This window comes from Apis dorsata, unplaced genomic scaffold (genome assembly GCF_000469605.1).
Source record: "Apis dorsata unplaced genomic scaffold, Apis dorsata 1.3 scaffold_655, whole genome shotgun sequence".
Taxonomy (NCBI): Eukaryota; Metazoa; Arthropoda; class Insecta; order Hymenoptera; family Apidae; genus Apis; species Apis dorsata.
In genome coordinates, this window is record NW_006263844.1 from 342563 (window position 1) to 360429 (window position 17867).

Below are 17867 nucleotides of genomic sequence, written 5' to 3' on the forward strand. Positions count from 1 at the left end.
CATCATTATCATAAAATAGATACAAATTTTATAATAATTATTTTTCTTAAATATTAAATTTTAAATTGTAATAAATTATGTTGAAAAAATTAAAAATATTTACAAATAAAAAAATTAATGTCAGGAAAACTAAAGAATAAAATTGTTTCGATTTTGAGGTTAGAATAATATACAAGATAAATATGTACAAAAATATTATTAATATTAAAATATGTCAACTATTTATATAATCATTATAGAATTATAAATCTAATTAAATTGAAATATGTTAATTTATTAAAACTTAAAATATTAAATAAGTTTAAAATAAGATATAAATCATGAAGTATACTAAACTTATTGAAACATTCTTTTTATATCTTTTGTCCATGAATAATGATATACTAACAATACTTTCTACTTTGTTTACATTTAGATTCTTCTAAAATCAATATGAAAATGATAGATCTTAAAAGATTGATATAATATTTCTTTCTTGGCATTATATCATAAATGAATTTAAAATTCATTTTGATTATATTTGTTCAATAAATTTATATTAAAACAAAATAGCAACAAAAATTAAATATAGAAAATAAAATACAATCATAGAAAACTAATAAACAAAAATGAACGTTACCACTGATGTCAAAGAAACTGATGTAAGATATACCAAGGGTATAACACCATCTAATAATTCGTATACAATCGAAAATAGTGTTCTCCTTCGCGCCGAAAACGATCACTATATGTTTTGGTAGCTTTTTCATCTTGCTCGCGGCACGCGTCAGTATTTCGATCTCTGTCCTTAAGTTTTCACCGTACCATATTTCGATAAACTTACGATGAAGGATCATACAGCAATTATAAAACGCGGCAAATAAGTCACATGAAAAGTGGATTAGTATTAGTAACATGCGAAATACCGTGAACATTATATCGTCCAGTGACCGTCCGGTCTATAGAACATAATCACGCGGAACTAGTTGATAAAAGGTTTTCAAAACTACCCGGGGAACGGTCACGAGGAGGTTCATATACTTAATTACTGATCCGTCTAGCAGACGGTCTCCTCACGTGCACCTGCTTATGCCGGATGACATACGCACTCTTCTGTCGACAAGAAACACTAAACACAGTATGTCGGCCGCTAAATTATATACCCATTTCACGTGGTCTAGTTACTTTATATGTTATCATTTCCTATTATTGTATAATAGTTGTAATCATACATATATATATATAAATAGATAATAATATAATTTTAGATAATTGAAAATAATGTATTTTTTATCTAAATAACAGTAAAAGTAAAAATTGGTAATATATGATTAACTTTTTATGCTAGTAACAATATACAAAAAATGAGGTTATTTAACAATAAGTTTTCGATATTAATAGTGATTATTTAGATAAATAATACATAATCAGAAGAATCGATGAAAATAAAATATATTTGATATTAATTATTTATTAATTTTTAAATTAATGTAATATATATTGAAATAAAATTATAAAAGACAGAAAAATTATATGATAAAAATAAACTAATAGTATTTTCAATAAGCTGTAATTATAAAAAAAACTAATGACAACTTTAATTTGTTAATAAATATTTTCTTTAACTAAAATATATGTGTACAGCAATTGTTTTTAATTTTTAGGTTATGTTTAACTTCAATCATTAGTACTGACTTTCATTTTTTTAAATATGATGTACATTATCATAAAAATTATTTTATTTTAAAAAATGTTTGAAATATATTCATATAAATTGAAAATATTAAACTAAACTCACAAATTTGAATTTTATAAAATTTATTTTAAATTATATTGATTTTATAAAAAAAAATAATGTTGGTATTTGTGTATTTTATAGCATCATTGCAATTTCAAATTTTCAAAATATTGGCCTGTGAATTATATAATAATTTATTTTTTGCATTCGTATTCGTAACTATTTTAGTACGAAAAATTTTCTTCGATTTTTTTCAAAGTCATTGGAATCTAACTACTAGTTTTTTTATTATTTTTCACATTATTTATATATCAAAACGAAAATAATAAAAGAAATTTAAATTTTTATATTTAGTGTAAACTTTACGGTAAGATAGAACTTTCGTTAAGATAACAACGATATTGCCATATATTCAAATAGTTATGATTACACGACATCATTTTATGTTAATGTATTGAATAACAGCGAGTTTAAATATCTAGGGATATTATATAGGAATATTTTCATTTCGTTAATTTCAACTTTCATAGATTAAGCACGTGGTTTTAGTTTATGTCTACACAATCTTATAATACTTATCTTTAAATTAAAAAAAAATTCAATGTCATTTTTTTAGTAATTACAATATAAAAGAATGTCATTCCGAGGTCGTGGAGGTGGATTTGGAAGAGGTGGAGGATTTCGTAGTGGAAGAGGCGGAGGAGGATTTCGAGGAGGACGCAATAGTGATAAAAATGGAAGAGGGTAATTATTAATTTTCATTAAACAAACTATTAAATGTAATATTTAACTATAATTCTAATTTATATATTATAGATTTGATCAAGGACCACCAGAACATGTAACTCCATTAGGTCATTTCACATGGACAGTTCAAGACGATTTAGTAGCTAAAGTAGATATAGAACAAGTACCTTTTTTTAATGCTCCAATTTATACAGAAAACAAACAACAAATTGGAAAAATAGATGAAATATTTGGCAATATCAGAGATTATTATGTATCTATAAAACTATCAGAAAATATAAAAGCATCCAGTTTTCAAAAAGACACACAGGTATAATTTATAATAATTTTTTACATATAAATTGAAATTATTTATTTTATTGATTATTATTATTATGTTTCATTGTAGCTGTTTATAGATCCAGCAAAGTTATTACCTTTACAAAGATTTTTACCTAAACCTCCTGGATCAGTTCAAAAGAGAGGAGGTGGAGGTGGTCGAGGAATGAAAAAAGGTAGTGGAGGACATAGTGGTGGCCGAGGAGGAGGTAGACCATCTTTTGGGCGTGGTGGTTTTGGAAAAGGAGGTGGTGGTGGTTTTAAAGGACGTGGAGGAGGAGGAGGATTTGGTAGGAACCGTGGAAAAGGAAAATGGTAGAAAATTGAAAACTACAATAAATTTTTATGGAAAGACACATTTAGTGATAAGAATTTCTTAATTTTATTAAAAAGACTAAAATGTAGATAACATTTAAGATACAAATAAAAAAACAATGAATACAATATATGATTTATTTACATCAAAACTTTGTTAAATATTATTTATCATTTCTATTTTCATATGTAATAATAATAAATCATACATGTTATATACATTATTGAATATATTTAACAGAAAAAAGTATTTTTTAAACTTTTTAAACTTATACTTCATATTTTTTAAACTTATACTTCATCAAATTTGATATGCTTCCCAAGTTCTTTTTCTGCTTTCTTTAGTAATTTATTTCTTCCTCTTTGTTTAACTTTAACTTTTTTACTCAATTTTTCTTCTCTATCGTGCAAGATTTTATCCCAATATATTTTTTCTTCATCACCTACAAAACAAAAAAAAAAGTTTTCTATTACATTATATTTTTGTTAAAAAAAAATATCTTACCTTCTAATATTGTTATATGTTTCTCTTCACCAAATTTTTGTGTAAATATCTGTGCAGCTTCAGCTGTTTCACATCTTACATAAATAAGACAAGAACCATCTTCAACATCTATATATTTTATAGAATTATTATTTTTTAATTCCATCTGTAAAAAAATATAAAATATATAAAAAAATTATATATTTATATTTCATTTTTTATGTTCATTTGTGTATTATGTTATGTATTATTTTTATAATATATATACCTTTAAACTTTTTGAATCTGTACATGGTTTATCCATTTCAATTTTGACTATAACTCCTGGTATGAACGAGAAACGACATGCAGTTATATTTGGTTTATTCCCTTTGTCTTTTTCGTCATTTTCTTCTCTTTCAGGTTTATTTTTTTCATAATTTGACCATTGATATCTTGTTTTTCTTAAATGTTGTTTAAGCTGCTTCATTTTACTTCTCTGTAATTCTAAATATTTATTTCTAAGATATTTCCAATTTTTTTTAGCCATCACTTGTAATCCTATGCTATAACTAAAATCTTCTATTTTATTTCGCTTTTTTCGTTTTTTCCTTTTTTTCTTCTTTTCATTTTCATTTTCTTCAATATTTGCATTAGTACTCTCATCAATTATCATTTGTTCATTTTCATTACAATTATTTAATATTTGTTTTTCAATTGTAGATACATTTTTAAATTTATTTAATTTTCTTGGTAATTCTTCTAAAGAAACATCACTTTGTTTTTCACTATTTGATATGTCTTCTAAGAAAGCATCATTTTGTTTTCCATCATTTAATGTATCTTCTAAAAAAACATTATTTTGTTTTTGATCATTTAATTCTATTTCTTTGTTGTATACATCATTAGAATATTTAGGCTTTTTCTTTTTATTTTTTATTAATTCATTATTTATTTGTTTTTCTTTTTCAATTGATTGTTCAGTATTCATATGTTTTCTTTTTTTTGCTTTTTTTTTATTGTTATTTTCATGATTTTCTAAAACATCATTAATATTCATATTTTCCTGTTTTTTAATATTTTTATCCATTTCAATGTCTTGTAATTTTTCATTATCAATAGCATTTTCAATGCACTCATTTTTTTCATATAACTTTGTTTGATTTGATTTTACTTTTTTTTCTGTATCATCAAATGTAGTAATACTTAAAAGTTCATCAGGAGCTGTGTGAGATGGTAAGAGACAGCCTTTTTTTTCAAATGCCTAAAATATTATTAATCTTGTAATATAAAATTTATTATTCTATAATAAATTTATATTTTTCTTACCTTCAAACATTTTTTAGCACTTTGAGGTATATCAAATTCTATAAATGCAAAACCTTTTATCTTTTTATTATTTTTAAATCGTGGAATAGAAATATATACAACTTGACCATATTGAGAAAATATTGAACTTAAAGTTTCATGATCTGAATCTGGAGGTAAATTTTGTACGTAAACTGTACATTCATCTATATTTTCTCTTGATATTATTGGTGTTATACGTCGAATTTTTGTTCCATCTTCAGATAAAGATAACATTTTAGATGTTTCTACGGCTTTAGCTATTCTATTTGAATCAGTAGTTAATTCTTTTATTCTATTAAAGCTTAGAAAAACATTCAAATCAATATCTGAAATATTTTAAAATAGATTTTAAAATAGATTTTTAAAATCTTACATAATATTTCTTATGATAATTTTACAAATCTTACATGGATCCTCTTTAAGTAAGTTACTTAAAAATCTATCTTTACTTAAATTTGCATCACTAAAATAAAATTCCATTTGTTTGAGTATTGCAGCGTGCAATGCCTTTTTTCTAAGTCTAGGTTTTCCTCTGGAAATGTTTGTAATCTTGTTAACTGTTTTTAAACGCGAATCTTCTATTGATTTTTGCACTTGTGGTACAGGAATTCTTTCTGAATCTAGTTCTATATCAGATTGTTGTTCTTCCATCACCATTGTTATTAATAAATTTATAAAAGTAATTTTGAACAACTACGTATAATTTTTTTCTGTCACCAAGTATCTACAAATTCATTTTTAACATATAAATTTCAAGTTTCACTAAACAATTTTTTTAATATATCTTTTAAAATTAAAATAATACAATTTTTTAATATACTACAACAAACGTTCTACATAAAAAAATAAAATTTCTTACACACAATCCGAATTGTAAACGTTTCCCGGTCGAGAAACTTCGTAAACATAAAACCTGAAACCATATAAATTGTAGTTAGATTATCCAACGAAATAGTATTTATATTAAATTATTTTTAACAGTATTTTAGAATTATAAATTTATAGGGAATTTATTTTGGTATTTTAAGAATAAATTTTCATGTTCTAATACTATAATTATTCACATAAAAGATATTCACATATATATGTATATATATATATATTTGTAAAAAATAAATTGATATATTCGAATATATAGATTTTTTAATAAAAGTTTAAATATTTATATTAATATAATTTTATACATTTCAAAAAAATGTTTTTATTGAGTTTGTTTCTTTAGTTGATTAAGTAGTTAATGGTAGCCACCTTTGATGTGTATAATCATTGAACTGAACTGCTCAAGAAACTCAAGTCATTCACTAATTCGTATGTTTAGTTGCAATTAATTGTTAAGATTATATTAAATAATGGATGATATGGGTATTATTCTACCCGATAAGGTATCTAATATATGCATTTTTATTCATATTTTCTGTTTTAAAATTAAGAAAAAGAATGATTGAAAATTATATTTAAATTTAAAATTATATAACCTCAATTTTTATTCAGTTTAATTTGTTTGTTTAATTGTTTATTAATAAATTTTTTATATTCTTTTTTTTAAAAATTAAGGATGTTGGAGAAATGGAATGCAAACCTGTAATTGGACATTATACAGGTGCTGGTGATGAATTGGATGTTGAAGATCTTTATACCAAGTATAAGGTAAAAAAATTTGATATTGGTAAAAAAATTGGTAAAAAAATTAATAAAAAAATATTTTTTTTATTAATTTTATATTTATTAATTTACATAAATATATTTAATTGATATATAATAAGAATTTTGTATTTTATAGAAATTACAAAGAATGTTAGAATTTCTTGAAGTTCAAGAAGAATACATCAAAGATGAGCAACGTAATCTGAAAAAAGAATATTTGCATGCTCAAGAGGAAGTAAAACGCATACAAAGTGTACCTTTAGTTATTGGACAATTCTTAGAAGCTGTAGACCAAAATACTGGTATTGTAGGTTCTACTACAGGCTCAAATTATTATGTACGGATTTTATCTACAATTGATAGAGAATTGTTAAAACCATCTGCTAGTGTAGCTCTACATAAACATAGTAATGCTTTAGTAGATGTTTTACCACCAGAAGCTGATTCAAGTATTTCAATGTTGCAAGCAGGTATTTAATTATTATTATTTAACTCATAATAAGTTATTGTTTGATGCAACAAAAGATTATTTTTAATACATATTTTTATGTATTTTCAAGATGAAAAACCTGATATTCAATATAGCGATATTGGTGGCATGGATATGCAAAAACAAGAGATTAGAGAAGCAGTAGAATTACCTTTAACTCATTTTGAGTTATATAAGCAAATTGGAATTGATCCACCAAGGGGCGTATTAATGTATGGTCCCCCTGGATGTGGTAAAACCATGCTTGCAAAAGCTGTAGCTAGACATACTACTGGTATATATAATATTTTTAATATCATATATTTTAAGAATATCTGATTAAACGGTATACTTAACTTCTTATAACTTAGTACAATTAATATTTTTTTAGCTGCATTTATTCGTGTAGTAGGATCAGAATTTGTACAGAAATATTTAGGTGAAGGGCCAAGAATGGTGAGAGATGTCTTCCGTTTAGCTAAAGAAAATTCACCAGCTATAATTTTTGTTGATGAAATTGATGCTATAGCTACAAAAAGATTTGACGCTCAGACTGGTGCTGATCGTGAAGTGCAACGTATCCTTTTGGAATTGCTAAATCAAATGGATGGTTTTGATCAAACTACTAATGTTAAAGTTATAATGGCAACGAATAGGTAAAATTTTTATTTTTATTTCTACTTTTGAATATATAAAAACTAATTTAAATAAAATAATTGATATATATTTTTAGAGCTGATACATTAGATCCTGCATTATTACGTCCTGGCAGATTAGATAGAAAAATTGAATTTCCTTTGCCTGATCGCCGTCAAAAACGTTTAATTTTTTCAACAATTACTGCAAAAATGAATTTGAGTGAAGAGGTAGATCTTGAAGATTATGTTGCGCGACCAGATAGAATTTCTGGTGCTGATATTAATGCAATTTGCCAAGAAGCAGGAATGCATGCGGTTCGTGAGAATCGATACATAGTCTTAGCAAAAGATTTTGAAAAGGGTTATAAGAATAATATTAAAAAGGATGAATCTGAACATGAATTCTACAAGTAATCAGCAAGAAACTGTGTTATTATGTGTCACATTTTATGACCATATATGTATTTGCAAATTTATGTATTGCTATAAATCTAATAATCAATATATGTTTATACAAATTTGTCTTATCAATTTATATATTCTTATATTATATATACATTGTATTACTATATATTTGATTTTTAAAAATTATCTACAAATGAATATTTGAAAATTTATAGATAATAATAATATAAAATTTTATCGCGTGTAATTGATCTATTTAAAATTATAAAATATCATTTTTAAATAAGATATTAATTTTAAATTAAATAGCTATGTTTTTCATATTTTGGAATTTATTGAAACAATATTACACGAGAATTTATCGAAATATTGCATGAGATAGAATTAATAGAATTATTCTAGTTCTTTTAATGATCAAATAATGACAAACATAGTTCTGATGGTCTATCACGAAATGTTATGAATTGCAATTTTATCGATGTTTAATATAATTCAATTGATTTATTTTCAAATATAGTGACAAATATCACTATATATCACATAAAAGTAATTTATTTTATCTATTCACTATCATATTTTTATGTCAATTGATATTAAGATCGTAATCATAACCTAAATATCAAATAATAAATAGTATATTTTAAATTTTAAAATATCTTCTTATAATTTTAATAGTATTATAAAATATTATTATAATGAATCTACCACGAATATTAATAATAAGCACAGAAAAAGGAAAAGCTAACGAAATTGCTATAAGTAAGTTGAAATTTGGATATCTCTCGCATTTTAATATTAATTTGATAAGTTTAATAAATTAACTTTTTTAAAATAAAAGTATGCATGAGAATTATTTTGTAATGATTTCTTATTTTTATGTGTTATATATTTTATAGATATAGGAGGAGAAAAATTATCTAACCAAGATCACTTTGATTATTATTTATGGAATATTCAAAATAAATATTACAAAGCACAGGTATTGATATGTGTTATAGAAAATTCTTCTCAAGATATTTCAATCAATGATGTGGAAGCATTGATTGTACATCATAATCCACAGACAGTAAGATATTTAAATTTTAAATAGAATCTTTGACAGAGCAAATGATTTTTAGTTTTGATTTCTTTAGGAAAATGCAGATCAGAATTTAAAGGAATGGTCATCTTTGATTGCTTCTTTAGCAGAAGTAGAAGTATTATTATTTTCTTGTAATTTTATAATAGATACTGTTATTAGAAACAAAGGTATATAAAAATAATAATCGATATATAAATGTTATAAAATAATGAAATATTAAACATGTGTTTATAATATTTTAGTGATAAAATGGTGTCTACAAAATAGATTTGAATTAATTGAATTAAATAGACCTGATATAGATGCTTCAGAAGCTGATTCAGAAAATAACAAATATGGTATTGAGAGAATTATTGAAGCTTTACATGCTCATATGTGGCCAAATATGACACTTAAAGGTTTTCAACAAAAATTTGGATCATAAATGTTTAAACTAAATTAGCTAGATTAAAAAGCTGTTATTTTATAAATATAAATACTTATTTATTAATTGTAAATATTTACAATTTATATTAATTTTATAGGAAAACCATCAGATATGGAAGAGCGAAATCCTGATATGAATAAAGTTGAAGAACAATTTGGGAAAATTGAATTAAATCAAGATTCTACAGAAACATTGCCAATAGAAAATATGTTAGGTAAGTTGAACAAAAATTTATCATAAATTTTTATTTCAGTGTATTTATATTATACATTATTTGTTTCAGATGGAATTATGGGTGAAGAAAATACAGATTTTGGAGAATTGTTTAGTCAATTAAGGGCTATGAAAGAACATGCAGCATTATTACCAACTAATCAAAGACGTATAGCAGCTGAACAATTAGTCACTGCTTTCTGGAAAGCAATGGGTGGTGATCCATCAGAAATGGAAGATTAATCTACATATTTATTTTATAATGCATACAAATTCATATTAGAAACATTCTATCTTAGTATTTTTATTTGAATTTGATATGTTAATTTTCAAGAACAAAACAGCAAAAATATTGTTAGATAATTATAAAATTTTAAAAATTATTTAAATGAAAAATGAACATAAAATTATAGTAAAATAAAAATTAACGTAAATTTATAATTAAGTAAAAATTAACGTAAAGTTATAAGAATAAAATTAAAGTAAAAAAAATTAATATAATATTGCATGTGTATAAAATATAAGTTAATTATAATGTATGTTTTGTAGTAAAACTTATCAAATTTATTATTTCAAATGATCTTTTTTATGAATATATTCATAAAAGCTTTTGTATAATTTCATGATAGATACAATTAAGTAGAATATAAAAATATATTTGTATGTGCGTGTGTGTTAAATTAATGTAAAGTTTTTATTTGTAAGTGCAAATTCATACAAAAATTTGATATTATAGAATTAATCGTAAATTCAATCGGAATCGAAATATTTTTAAAATACTTTTTTCGATTCCGAATTAATAATTATCAAACCGAAATGAAATATACATGTTTAGTAGTGTTCTTCGTTTATTTCTCAAATATTGGCATCCTTGTTCTTGCTGAATTAATGAACGAACATTTATAGTTGCCGGCCTGCCGTTTGACTAAAATGTCGGACGCTTTTCTTATAGTAGCTCTGTTTGACTTAGATGAACACAGGAACAGAATAGTGGAATTAAAAATATTTGTGGAACCGAAAAATTCGGTGTGCGAAGTTGATAATATTCTGTCATTTTTATCGTGGGCAACATGTATCCGTCTGTTACTTAGCATTCAGTATGAAGTAAGTTTTTGTAACTAACAATATTATATCTAATGATATTTGGTTTTTATTTAACATTTTTTGGAATTTTTATATGTTTCACTAAATAATAATAAATTTTTAAAATTTTATTGAAAATAGCTGCATTCATCATAACCTGTAAATTATCTATATTAAAAAATCAGATTGAATTTCTATTTCTTAGCTTAAATTTTCTTCGATAAAAACATTCCACTAAATTAAATTTATCGATGTTTTAATGTTTTACCTATCTATCTCAAATAAGTTAATAACTGATTTTTTGTTCTTATTTTTAAAATTATCAATTAAAATTATTATCGATAATAATAAACATTGTGCAATTGTGCTTGTGCTACTTCTTAATAAAGTTTTCAGCTATGTACATATGTATAAATGTTTATATTTAAGTATTTTTATTATATTTTATACAAGTGATATTAGATAAAAGTATTCTTTAATTGAAAAATAGAAAAAATATTAATCATATTTTTTTTTCAATATCTAATTCCCTTGTGAATGTGAGAATTATAATTCTTTTTACAAAAGAATTGATAATTCTTTTAGATGTAAATTACACATGTTTTATTTTATAGAATCTGATATATATGCATATTAAGCATGAAAAGTAAAACTTTTGTTGATGCTCGTAGTACTATTTTAAAGAATAATCATATGCATGATAAACTAAGGCATTGTCAATGACAAAGACAGATTTAATTGATCTTTCTCAAGGTAAATTTTCATACCTATTTGTTTATTTTTATCATAAATTAATTTTATTATATTTTCTTATTTTGATATGATTTTATATGTAGAAGAAACAGAAAAAAAAAGTATTAACATAATGTCGCAATCAGAGGATGCTTATGCTCCAGAAGAACCAACACCAGACATTCCAATATCTTTGCTTGATATACAAATGCCAGAAACACCAGAAAGTACAAAAGGTCAAGTCAGTGATGGAGATACACCTAGATTGGAAAGTCCTAAGATGCTTAAGCCAGTATTAGGAAAACTACAGGCTAAAAAGAGATTAATGGCATTTGCCAACAAATTTAATGTGCCACCAAAAATTCAAAATAAATCCAGTTTGCTTCAAGCACATACTACTAAAGTTTCTAAATCTAAAAATATGTTGGGTAATAATGGAAAATCTTTGCAAAATGATTCAAACACACTGTTAAATATTGACTCGGATTCTATGCAGTTTCATAATCGTCATTCAAGTGGTAATAAATCAAAAAAAAAAACAGGTAATATGGAATATGAATTTAATTTGCAGGTTTTTTTATATTAATTTATTTTATTAATGTATAAAATTTCCACTGTACTGTAGAAGAAAAGATTCTGGCTATTGAAGAAATTAGACGAGAAGAATCCAAAAGTAAAATGTTATTGGCTGAAGCTATGGCTGCAGGTATTTAATATGACATAATTTAAGTTAAAATTGATTTTTAGCAATAGCTAAATTATTTTACAGCTAGTTTAGAAGAAGAAAATTATGCAAATAGAAATGGACAAAATTTATTAGAAAATGTAAAGATAATGAGAGAAAAAAGTAAACAAGATGTTTCTCATAAAAGTAGTTTAAAATCTGCAATAGAAAATAAATATTCAGAAAGGTATAATAAAATTTATCGTTTTTATATGTATGACAAATTCTTACATTTTTATATGTATAAATAATATACAAAAACTATTTTAAGAAGACGATATGGAAGAGAAGAACGAAGAGATAGTGCGAGTAGAGAATCCAAAGATTACAATAATAAAGAACGATATTATAAAATTTCTTATGATAAAGAACAACGTAGAAAAGATAAAGATAAAAAAGATGATAAAGATAAACGGGAGGATAATAAGTATGAAGAAAATAAAGATAAAAAATTTGAAGACAAAGATAAAAAGGATAATGATAAAGATAAATGGGAAGATATACGAGAAAAGAAAGGAATGAAAGAAAAGAAAGAAAATATTAAAGAAAAGAGAAGTGATTCACAGGAAAGACCTGAAATCAAGGATAGAAAAGAAAAGGAAAAAGACAAAGATAAAGGAAAAGAAAAAGATAAAGATAAAGATATAATGAATTCTTCTTCATGGATAGAGTTAAAAAAGTGTGGTATAACAATGGATGATATTATTGAGATTAGAAGACATGATCATTCTGAACGATCAACAAAGAATAGGTTTGTATTTTAAAAATACATATATTATTTACATTTTTTATTGCATATTAAATAAATATTTGAAAAATATATATATTATAGAACAGCCGAAGATTATGTGCGACACTTTGAACAAATGTTAATGATAAACGATTGTCGTTTAAAACGTTATGCTTTTATCGTTGAAGGACTTGATGGTCCTAAAGAATATCCTCCTGAATCAATAAGAGTAACTAAACGCGGAAGGCCTCAATTATTTTATTCTGAAAATCCTCGCATATCTCTTTTTATTAATCATCAACAAATTCTTCAAGCAGTAACCATCGATCATCGTGAAAAAATGCGTAACATATGCGAGGCAGATTTTATACGGTATATCAAATTATTTTGTTTGACCAATTTTCTTTTATCTATTCAGATTTTAACAATTCTAGAGAGGATGCGGGAGAATCTGAAATATCTCAACGTATACGTAATTGGTATCCAAAAGTAGGCATATGCAAATCTGATGAAAAGACCAAATGGCATGTACCTATTAATGTACAATTACCTAAATCGAAATGGGATAGCGAAGACGAAGATAGATTATCTAATGATACGGAAAAAGAACAAGAAAATGAAACGAAATCAGGCAATACGGTTTCAGAACGTGGTAAACATTTTGTATATTTTATTTATAAAATAAAGAATATATTTAACATATAAAATTTATTTTAGAATCAGAGGAATTTTCTCCACAGTTAAGTACGATAGAAGAAGACGTCAATAAAGATAAAAATGTTAATGAAGTTGAGATTTCTAGTGCTAAAAAAGTAGATGATAATAGACAATCAACATCCCCTTTGTTACAGTCTGCGGGTAATGAAAAATTAGCATCGGAATATGAACAATTTATGAAAATGGTTTGCAGTGATATTCCTATATCAAAGGAATTCTCTCCTAAACCGAATAAACCTACTTCAACATTAAGTTACCACGAGTTCAATATAGAAACTAATTTACCAGATGACAATTTCTCATTTGTAGAGCATAGTATGTCTGAAAAATCGGATAAAAGTGATTCAAATAAAATTGAAGAAAAATATAAATCTAATGAAAATCGACAAAATTTAGAGAAAATTACGGAAACTGAGGATGATAAAATGTCATTAAGCAGTACTCACATTCAGGTTCAAAAACGAGTAAGGATGGAGAATAAAAATATGCATGATAAAAGTGAATCAGAAGATTCTAAATCCATACCCAGCGATTGGGAAAACGTTCGAATCAAAGTAGAACGTATGAGCGATGAAAATTCTGACTCTAAAGAGACAAGAAAAAAAAAGAAACGAAAAAAGGTGACTTCCAGCAGTAGTGAATCTTCTAGTTCATCAAGTTCCTCTGACTCTGAAGAAGAAGTAAAAAGAAGAAAGAGAAAACGTAAAATATCAAATGATTCAGATTCATTATCAGATTCAGATAGCAGTGACAGTAGTACTAGTAGCAGTGATTCTTCCAGTTCTGACGATAAACGGAAGAAACGAAAGAAGAAGAAACGGAAAGCCGAGAAATGGAAAAAGAAAGCGAAACGAATAGCAAAAATGAAAAAGAAAAGAAGAAGAAAAATCAGTTCCGATTCTAGTAGTAGTGATTCGTCTGAAGATAAAAGAAAAAAAAAGATAACGAGTAAAAAGACTAAACAAAAGAAAGAATATAATAATAAACAAAACAATGAAGATATAATAAAAGTAATACGAAAGTCATCTTTAGAATCCTCTTCTTTAGAAAATACAAAATTAGTACATTCGCAAGTTCCATTAAAGAAAATCAAAGAAGAAGTAAAAGTTGAAAGTAGAAAAAGATCTACAGATAAATGCGATATATGGGATAAAGAACAGGAATTAGTTAAAAAGGTAATTTCTGATAATAATGTGCATAATAAAACTCACAAAGATGAAGAAAAAAGAAATAAAACTGATGAACAATATTTAGAGGAATGGGAAATGGAATCTGTAATTATGTCACAAAAAGGAGAAACTCTATTAAAGAGTAAAGTTGAAAAAGTAGAAAATAATGAAATAGAAAATATTCGGAAAATGGAAAGAAAGGATGAACGAAGCAAAAAAAATGACAAAAGTAAAAAAGATGAATCTTTTAAAGAAAAATGTTCCAATATCAGCAAAGAAATTATACCTGGAAATTTGAAAATGGAAGAAGATATTGATGGAAAGAAAAAAAGAAAAAAAGACAAAGAAAGAAAAAACAGTAGCGAATTCTTAACTGATTGGGAGAAAGAAAGTGAACGCATATCTCAACAAATAATGCAAGATGAAATTAAGCTTTCTAAAAAATATAAAAAAGAAAAATGGGCAGAAACTGAATTCGATACCCTAAATGTCCCATCATTGACACAACTTGAAAGGGAAGTAAGTAAGAGACAATTATTAGCAGATGAATGGGAAGTTGACAGTTTGGAAGCTGTATCTGATTTGATGATAAATAAGAAAAAAGCCACTCATATTTCAAAAAAGTTAGAAAAGGAAGTCCGATATGATAAAAAAACAGATACATATATCGCTATAGAAAAAGAAACTTTGAAAGAATGTAAAAAGAGACAAGATAGATTATCTGCAATAAGAATCTGGGAAGAAGAGCAAGAAGAAGGAGAAAGAGAAGCTATGATGCTTCTAGAACAAAAAAATAAGAGAAAGAAAGATGATTGGGACATTGAAGAAGAGTCATTTCTACGAGAAAAAAATGACAGAAAAGAAAATATAGAAGATATCACTATTATTGATAACATTCATAAAGAAATAAATACAATTAGCAAAAATGTTGATGCATCTATGAAACATGATATTAGCAAAAAGAATAAAAAAAGTCGTTGGGATATGGCATCACAATCTGAAGAAAAAATAAAATTAAAAACTCCTGTTATGTGGGAGGAAGAGTGTGTAGAATGGGCAAAAATAAATAAATTCGACCATAAGATTGAAAGAGTATCTTTGGAATGTTGTGATTCAATGTTACCTAAAATAAAAATAAAAGATGAGGATGTTTCTATGGTTGAACAACATTCAAGAAAATCTATATCTAAAAATGTAACAAATCCAGATATCGATTTATTCCCTAGAAAATCTCAGGATATGGACTTATTAGAATCATCTTGGACTTCAGAAGAACATATTAGAAACAAATTACGCATAAAAAATTTGGATAATAATTCTCAAAAAGACATATTTTTTGATAAGACAAAAGAATTGATACCTTTAAAGGAACAATGTAATGTAGAATTAAAGGATATATTCGAGATAGATGTAAAATTAACGAAAAAAAATACAGAATTATATAGTCCTAGTTCTCCAGCTGGATCTCAGAAATCTGAGGTATTTTTATACAATATATATTTTTCAATATCATATTAAATATACATATTAATTATTTATTTCTTTTTCTAGGATATGGAAGCTTTTAACAATAGTTATACAAGTTCCTTAAATTTGAAGGGAAGCCTTCTTCAGGATAAATCAAAGAATGAAACTCTGATCAAGACTGATGACGAATCCATTCCCAATATACCTCTTCAAATAAAATATCGCGATGGAAAATATACGAAATCTCCAATGACAAAGATAGAGTTTGAAGAAATTATAGGAGTGCAGAAGACAGAAGATCATACTATTCAAAAAAAATTCGATGTAAAAACTATTGAAAATTCGCCTGAATTTTCAACTAACGAATCATATTCAGATACAAGTTATAAACCTTTACGAATGGATATATTTGCAGAGTATGAATCTGATGAATCATGTGAAAAATTAAATAATAAAAATTCCGAAATAATATCTTCATCTATCAATGTAAAAGAAGCAGAGGAAACAAATGAAGGAAAAGCAGCACTTAAATTGATTCCTAAGCAATTGTTAGTTCGACGAAATAATGAACGTATAAAGACAAAATTAATCTCGGATGATCCTATGCAACATGCTGCAGCTTTATTAACCATTCAGAAAAAACTTCGAGAATCACACGCTATCAAAAATGACATAAAAACTATATCTTGTGACGAACCTTCTGCTGAATTCAAGATTGAATGTGAAAAGACTGATAACACACACACATCAGTTACTGAAATTATTCCCACAGAACAAACTACTATTACAGATGTTAAGGTGGATTCAAAAGATCTATCAATAACAGTAAAAACCTCAATTACTACAAAATCGGAATCACCAGGCACAGTAAAACTTGATTTTACTGAATATAAATCTGGAGATAAAGAAACTAAATTAGAAGAACTTAAAAAATCTAGATCACGTAATAAAGATGTGAGCGATGCAGAATGTCAAATAAGATCACCAAATACAGAACAAAAGAAAAAGAGTCCGAATAGAAAGGAAAATAGAGAAGATAAACGAATTAATGATCGCAGTAAAGAAAAAAGAGATAAAAAATTCGATGATAAAGAAAAAGGAGATAGAAGAGATAATAAAAATTTAAAGCAGGATTATAATGAAAGGAGAAGATTTAGTCCTTCTGATCGTAATAAAAAAAGAAGAAGTACTTCCTGGGAACAGGAAGGAAACCGTAGTGAGAGCCATAGTCGTAGTTGGAGTAGAAGTAGAAGCAAAAGTCCAAAAAGAAAGGAAGAATCGCTTCCAGGTTCCTCTAGTAAAGAGAGACGATCAATTAGAATGGATGAAGATAGATCTGGTAGATCTAAAATAAATGATAGAAGAGAAAGATCCATAAGAACTTCTCCTCGATCTAACACTGCCTCATATAATAAAGGTAATATTTTTTTTATCATACTTTTTTTTTTTTTTTTTTTT

At 25.4% G+C, this 17867-nt stretch overlaps 6 protein-coding genes across 6 annotated transcripts in view; 4 read left to right on the plus strand and 2 right to left on the minus strand.

The window, feature by feature from the left end:
• The window catches only part of LOC102677861 (dehydrodolichyl diphosphate synthase complex subunit Nus1), a 3169-nt gene extending 1992 nt beyond the window's left edge, over nt 1-1177 (minus strand). Inside the window, exon 1 of the mRNA XM_006621999.2 lies at nt 620-1177. Coding sequence (XP_006622062.1) covers nt 620-914 — 295 coding nt within the window. The 5' untranslated portion in view covers nt 915-1177. The remainder of the gene's footprint in view (nt 1-619) is intronic.
• A 991-nt stretch (nt 1178-2168) lies between these two features.
• On the plus strand, nt 2169-3247 carry LOC102678134 (H/ACA ribonucleoprotein complex subunit 1). The gene is made up of 3 exons (XM_006622001.2): nt 2169-2461; nt 2534-2774; nt 2853-3247. Exons 1-3 carry the CDS (start codon nt 2352-2354, stop codon nt 3099-3101), a joined length of 600 nt encoding a protein of 199 aa, XP_006622064.1. The 5' UTR covers nt 2169-2351; the 3' UTR covers nt 3102-3247.
• Nucleotides 3141-5909, minus strand: LOC102677997 (la-related protein 7). Its single transcript, XM_006622000.2, has 7 exons — nt 5770-5909; nt 5318-5634; nt 4890-5236; nt 3850-4824; nt 3603-3747; nt 3380-3540; nt 3141-3348 (listed from the first exon to the last, which is right to left on the minus strand). Exons 2-6 carry the CDS (start codon nt 5565-5567, stop codon nt 3389-3391), a joined length of 1869 nt encoding a protein of 622 aa, XP_006622063.1. The 5' UTR covers nt 5568-5634; nt 5770-5909; the 3' UTR covers nt 3141-3348; nt 3380-3388.
• Nucleotides 5910-6121: 212 nt separating this feature from the next.
• LOC102678274 (26S proteasome regulatory subunit 6B) lies at nt 6122-8188 on the plus strand. The gene is made up of 6 exons (XM_006622002.2): nt 6122-6292; nt 6465-6557; nt 6691-7024; nt 7115-7318; nt 7415-7679; nt 7757-8188. Exons 1-6 carry the CDS (start codon nt 6260-6262, stop codon nt 8073-8075), a joined length of 1248 nt encoding a protein of 415 aa, XP_006622065.1. The 5' UTR covers nt 6122-6259; the 3' UTR covers nt 8076-8188.
• Nucleotides 8189-8468: 280 nt separating this feature from the next.
• LOC102671186 (alpha- and gamma-adaptin-binding protein p34-like) lies at nt 8469-10335 on the plus strand. Its single transcript, XM_031513515.1, has 6 exons — nt 8469-8825; nt 8963-9132; nt 9200-9314; nt 9390-9545; nt 9672-9788; nt 9858-10335. Exons 1-6 carry the CDS (start codon nt 8762-8764, stop codon nt 10028-10030), a joined length of 795 nt encoding a protein of 264 aa, XP_031369375.1. The 5' UTR covers nt 8469-8761; the 3' UTR covers nt 10031-10335.
• Nucleotides 10336-10568: 233 nt separating this feature from the next.
• Nucleotides 10569-17867, plus strand: part of LOC102679466 (kinesin-related protein 4-like) — a 13087-nt gene continuing 5788 nt past the window's right edge. The window contains 10 exon segments of the mRNA XM_031513517.1: nt 10569-10891; nt 11485-11623; nt 11707-12144; nt 12228-12308; nt 12372-12513; nt 12598-13077; nt 13159-13428; nt 13491-13708; nt 13774-16421; nt 16494-17831. Of these exon segments, the coding sequence (XP_031369377.1) occupies nt 11590-11623; nt 11707-12144; nt 12228-12308; nt 12372-12513; nt 12598-13077; nt 13159-13428; nt 13491-13708; nt 13774-16421; nt 16494-17831 (5649 nt within the window). The 5' untranslated portion in view covers nt 10569-10891; nt 11485-11589.

Bases quoted from the DNA above. Each gene is read 5' to 3' on its own strand.
- LOC102678274 (XM_006622002.2), top strand. From the start codon at position 6,260: ATGGATGATATGGGTATTATTCTACCCGATAAG. The intron at 6,558-6,690 runs GTAAAAAAATTT...TGTATTTTATAG, and splicing joins ATCTTTATACCAAGTATAAG to AAATTACAAAGAATGTTAGA. The intron at 7,025-7,114 runs GTATTTAATTAT...TGTATTTTCAAG, and splicing joins TATTTCAATGTTGCAAGCAG to ATGAAAAACCTGATATTCAA.
- LOC102671186 (XM_031513515.1), top strand. From the start codon at position 8,762: ATGAATCTACCACGAATATTAATAATAAGCACAGAAAAAGGAAAAGCT. The intron at 9,546-9,671 runs GTTTTCAACAAA...TTAATTTTATAG, and splicing joins GCCAAATATGACACTTAAAG to GAAAACCATCAGATATGGAA. The intron at 9,789-9,857 runs GTAAGTTGAACA...TATTTGTTTCAG, and splicing joins GCCAATAGAAAATATGTTAG to ATGGAATTATGGGTGAAGAA.
- LOC102677997 (XM_006622000.2), bottom strand. From the start codon at position 5,567: ATGGTGATGGAAGAACAACAATCTGATATAGAACTAGATTCAGAAAGA. The intron at 3,748-3,849 runs GTATATATATTA...ATTTTTTTACAG, and splicing joins CAGATTCAAAAAGTTTAAAG to ATGGAATTAAAAAATAATAA. The intron at 3,541-3,602 runs GTAAGATATTTT...TTTGTTTTGTAG, and splicing joins ACATATAACAATATTAGAAG to GTGATGAAGAAAAAATATAT.
- LOC102678134 (XM_006622001.2), top strand. From the start codon at position 2,352: ATGTCATTCCGAGGTCGTGGAGGTGGATTTGGAAGAGGTGGAGGATTT. The intron at 2,462-2,533 runs GTAATTATTAAT...TATATATTATAG, and splicing joins AGTGATAAAAATGGAAGAGG to ATTTGATCAAGGACCACCAG. The intron at 2,775-2,852 runs GTATAATTTATA...GTTTCATTGTAG, and splicing joins GTTTTCAAAAAGACACACAG to CTGTTTATAGATCCAGCAAA.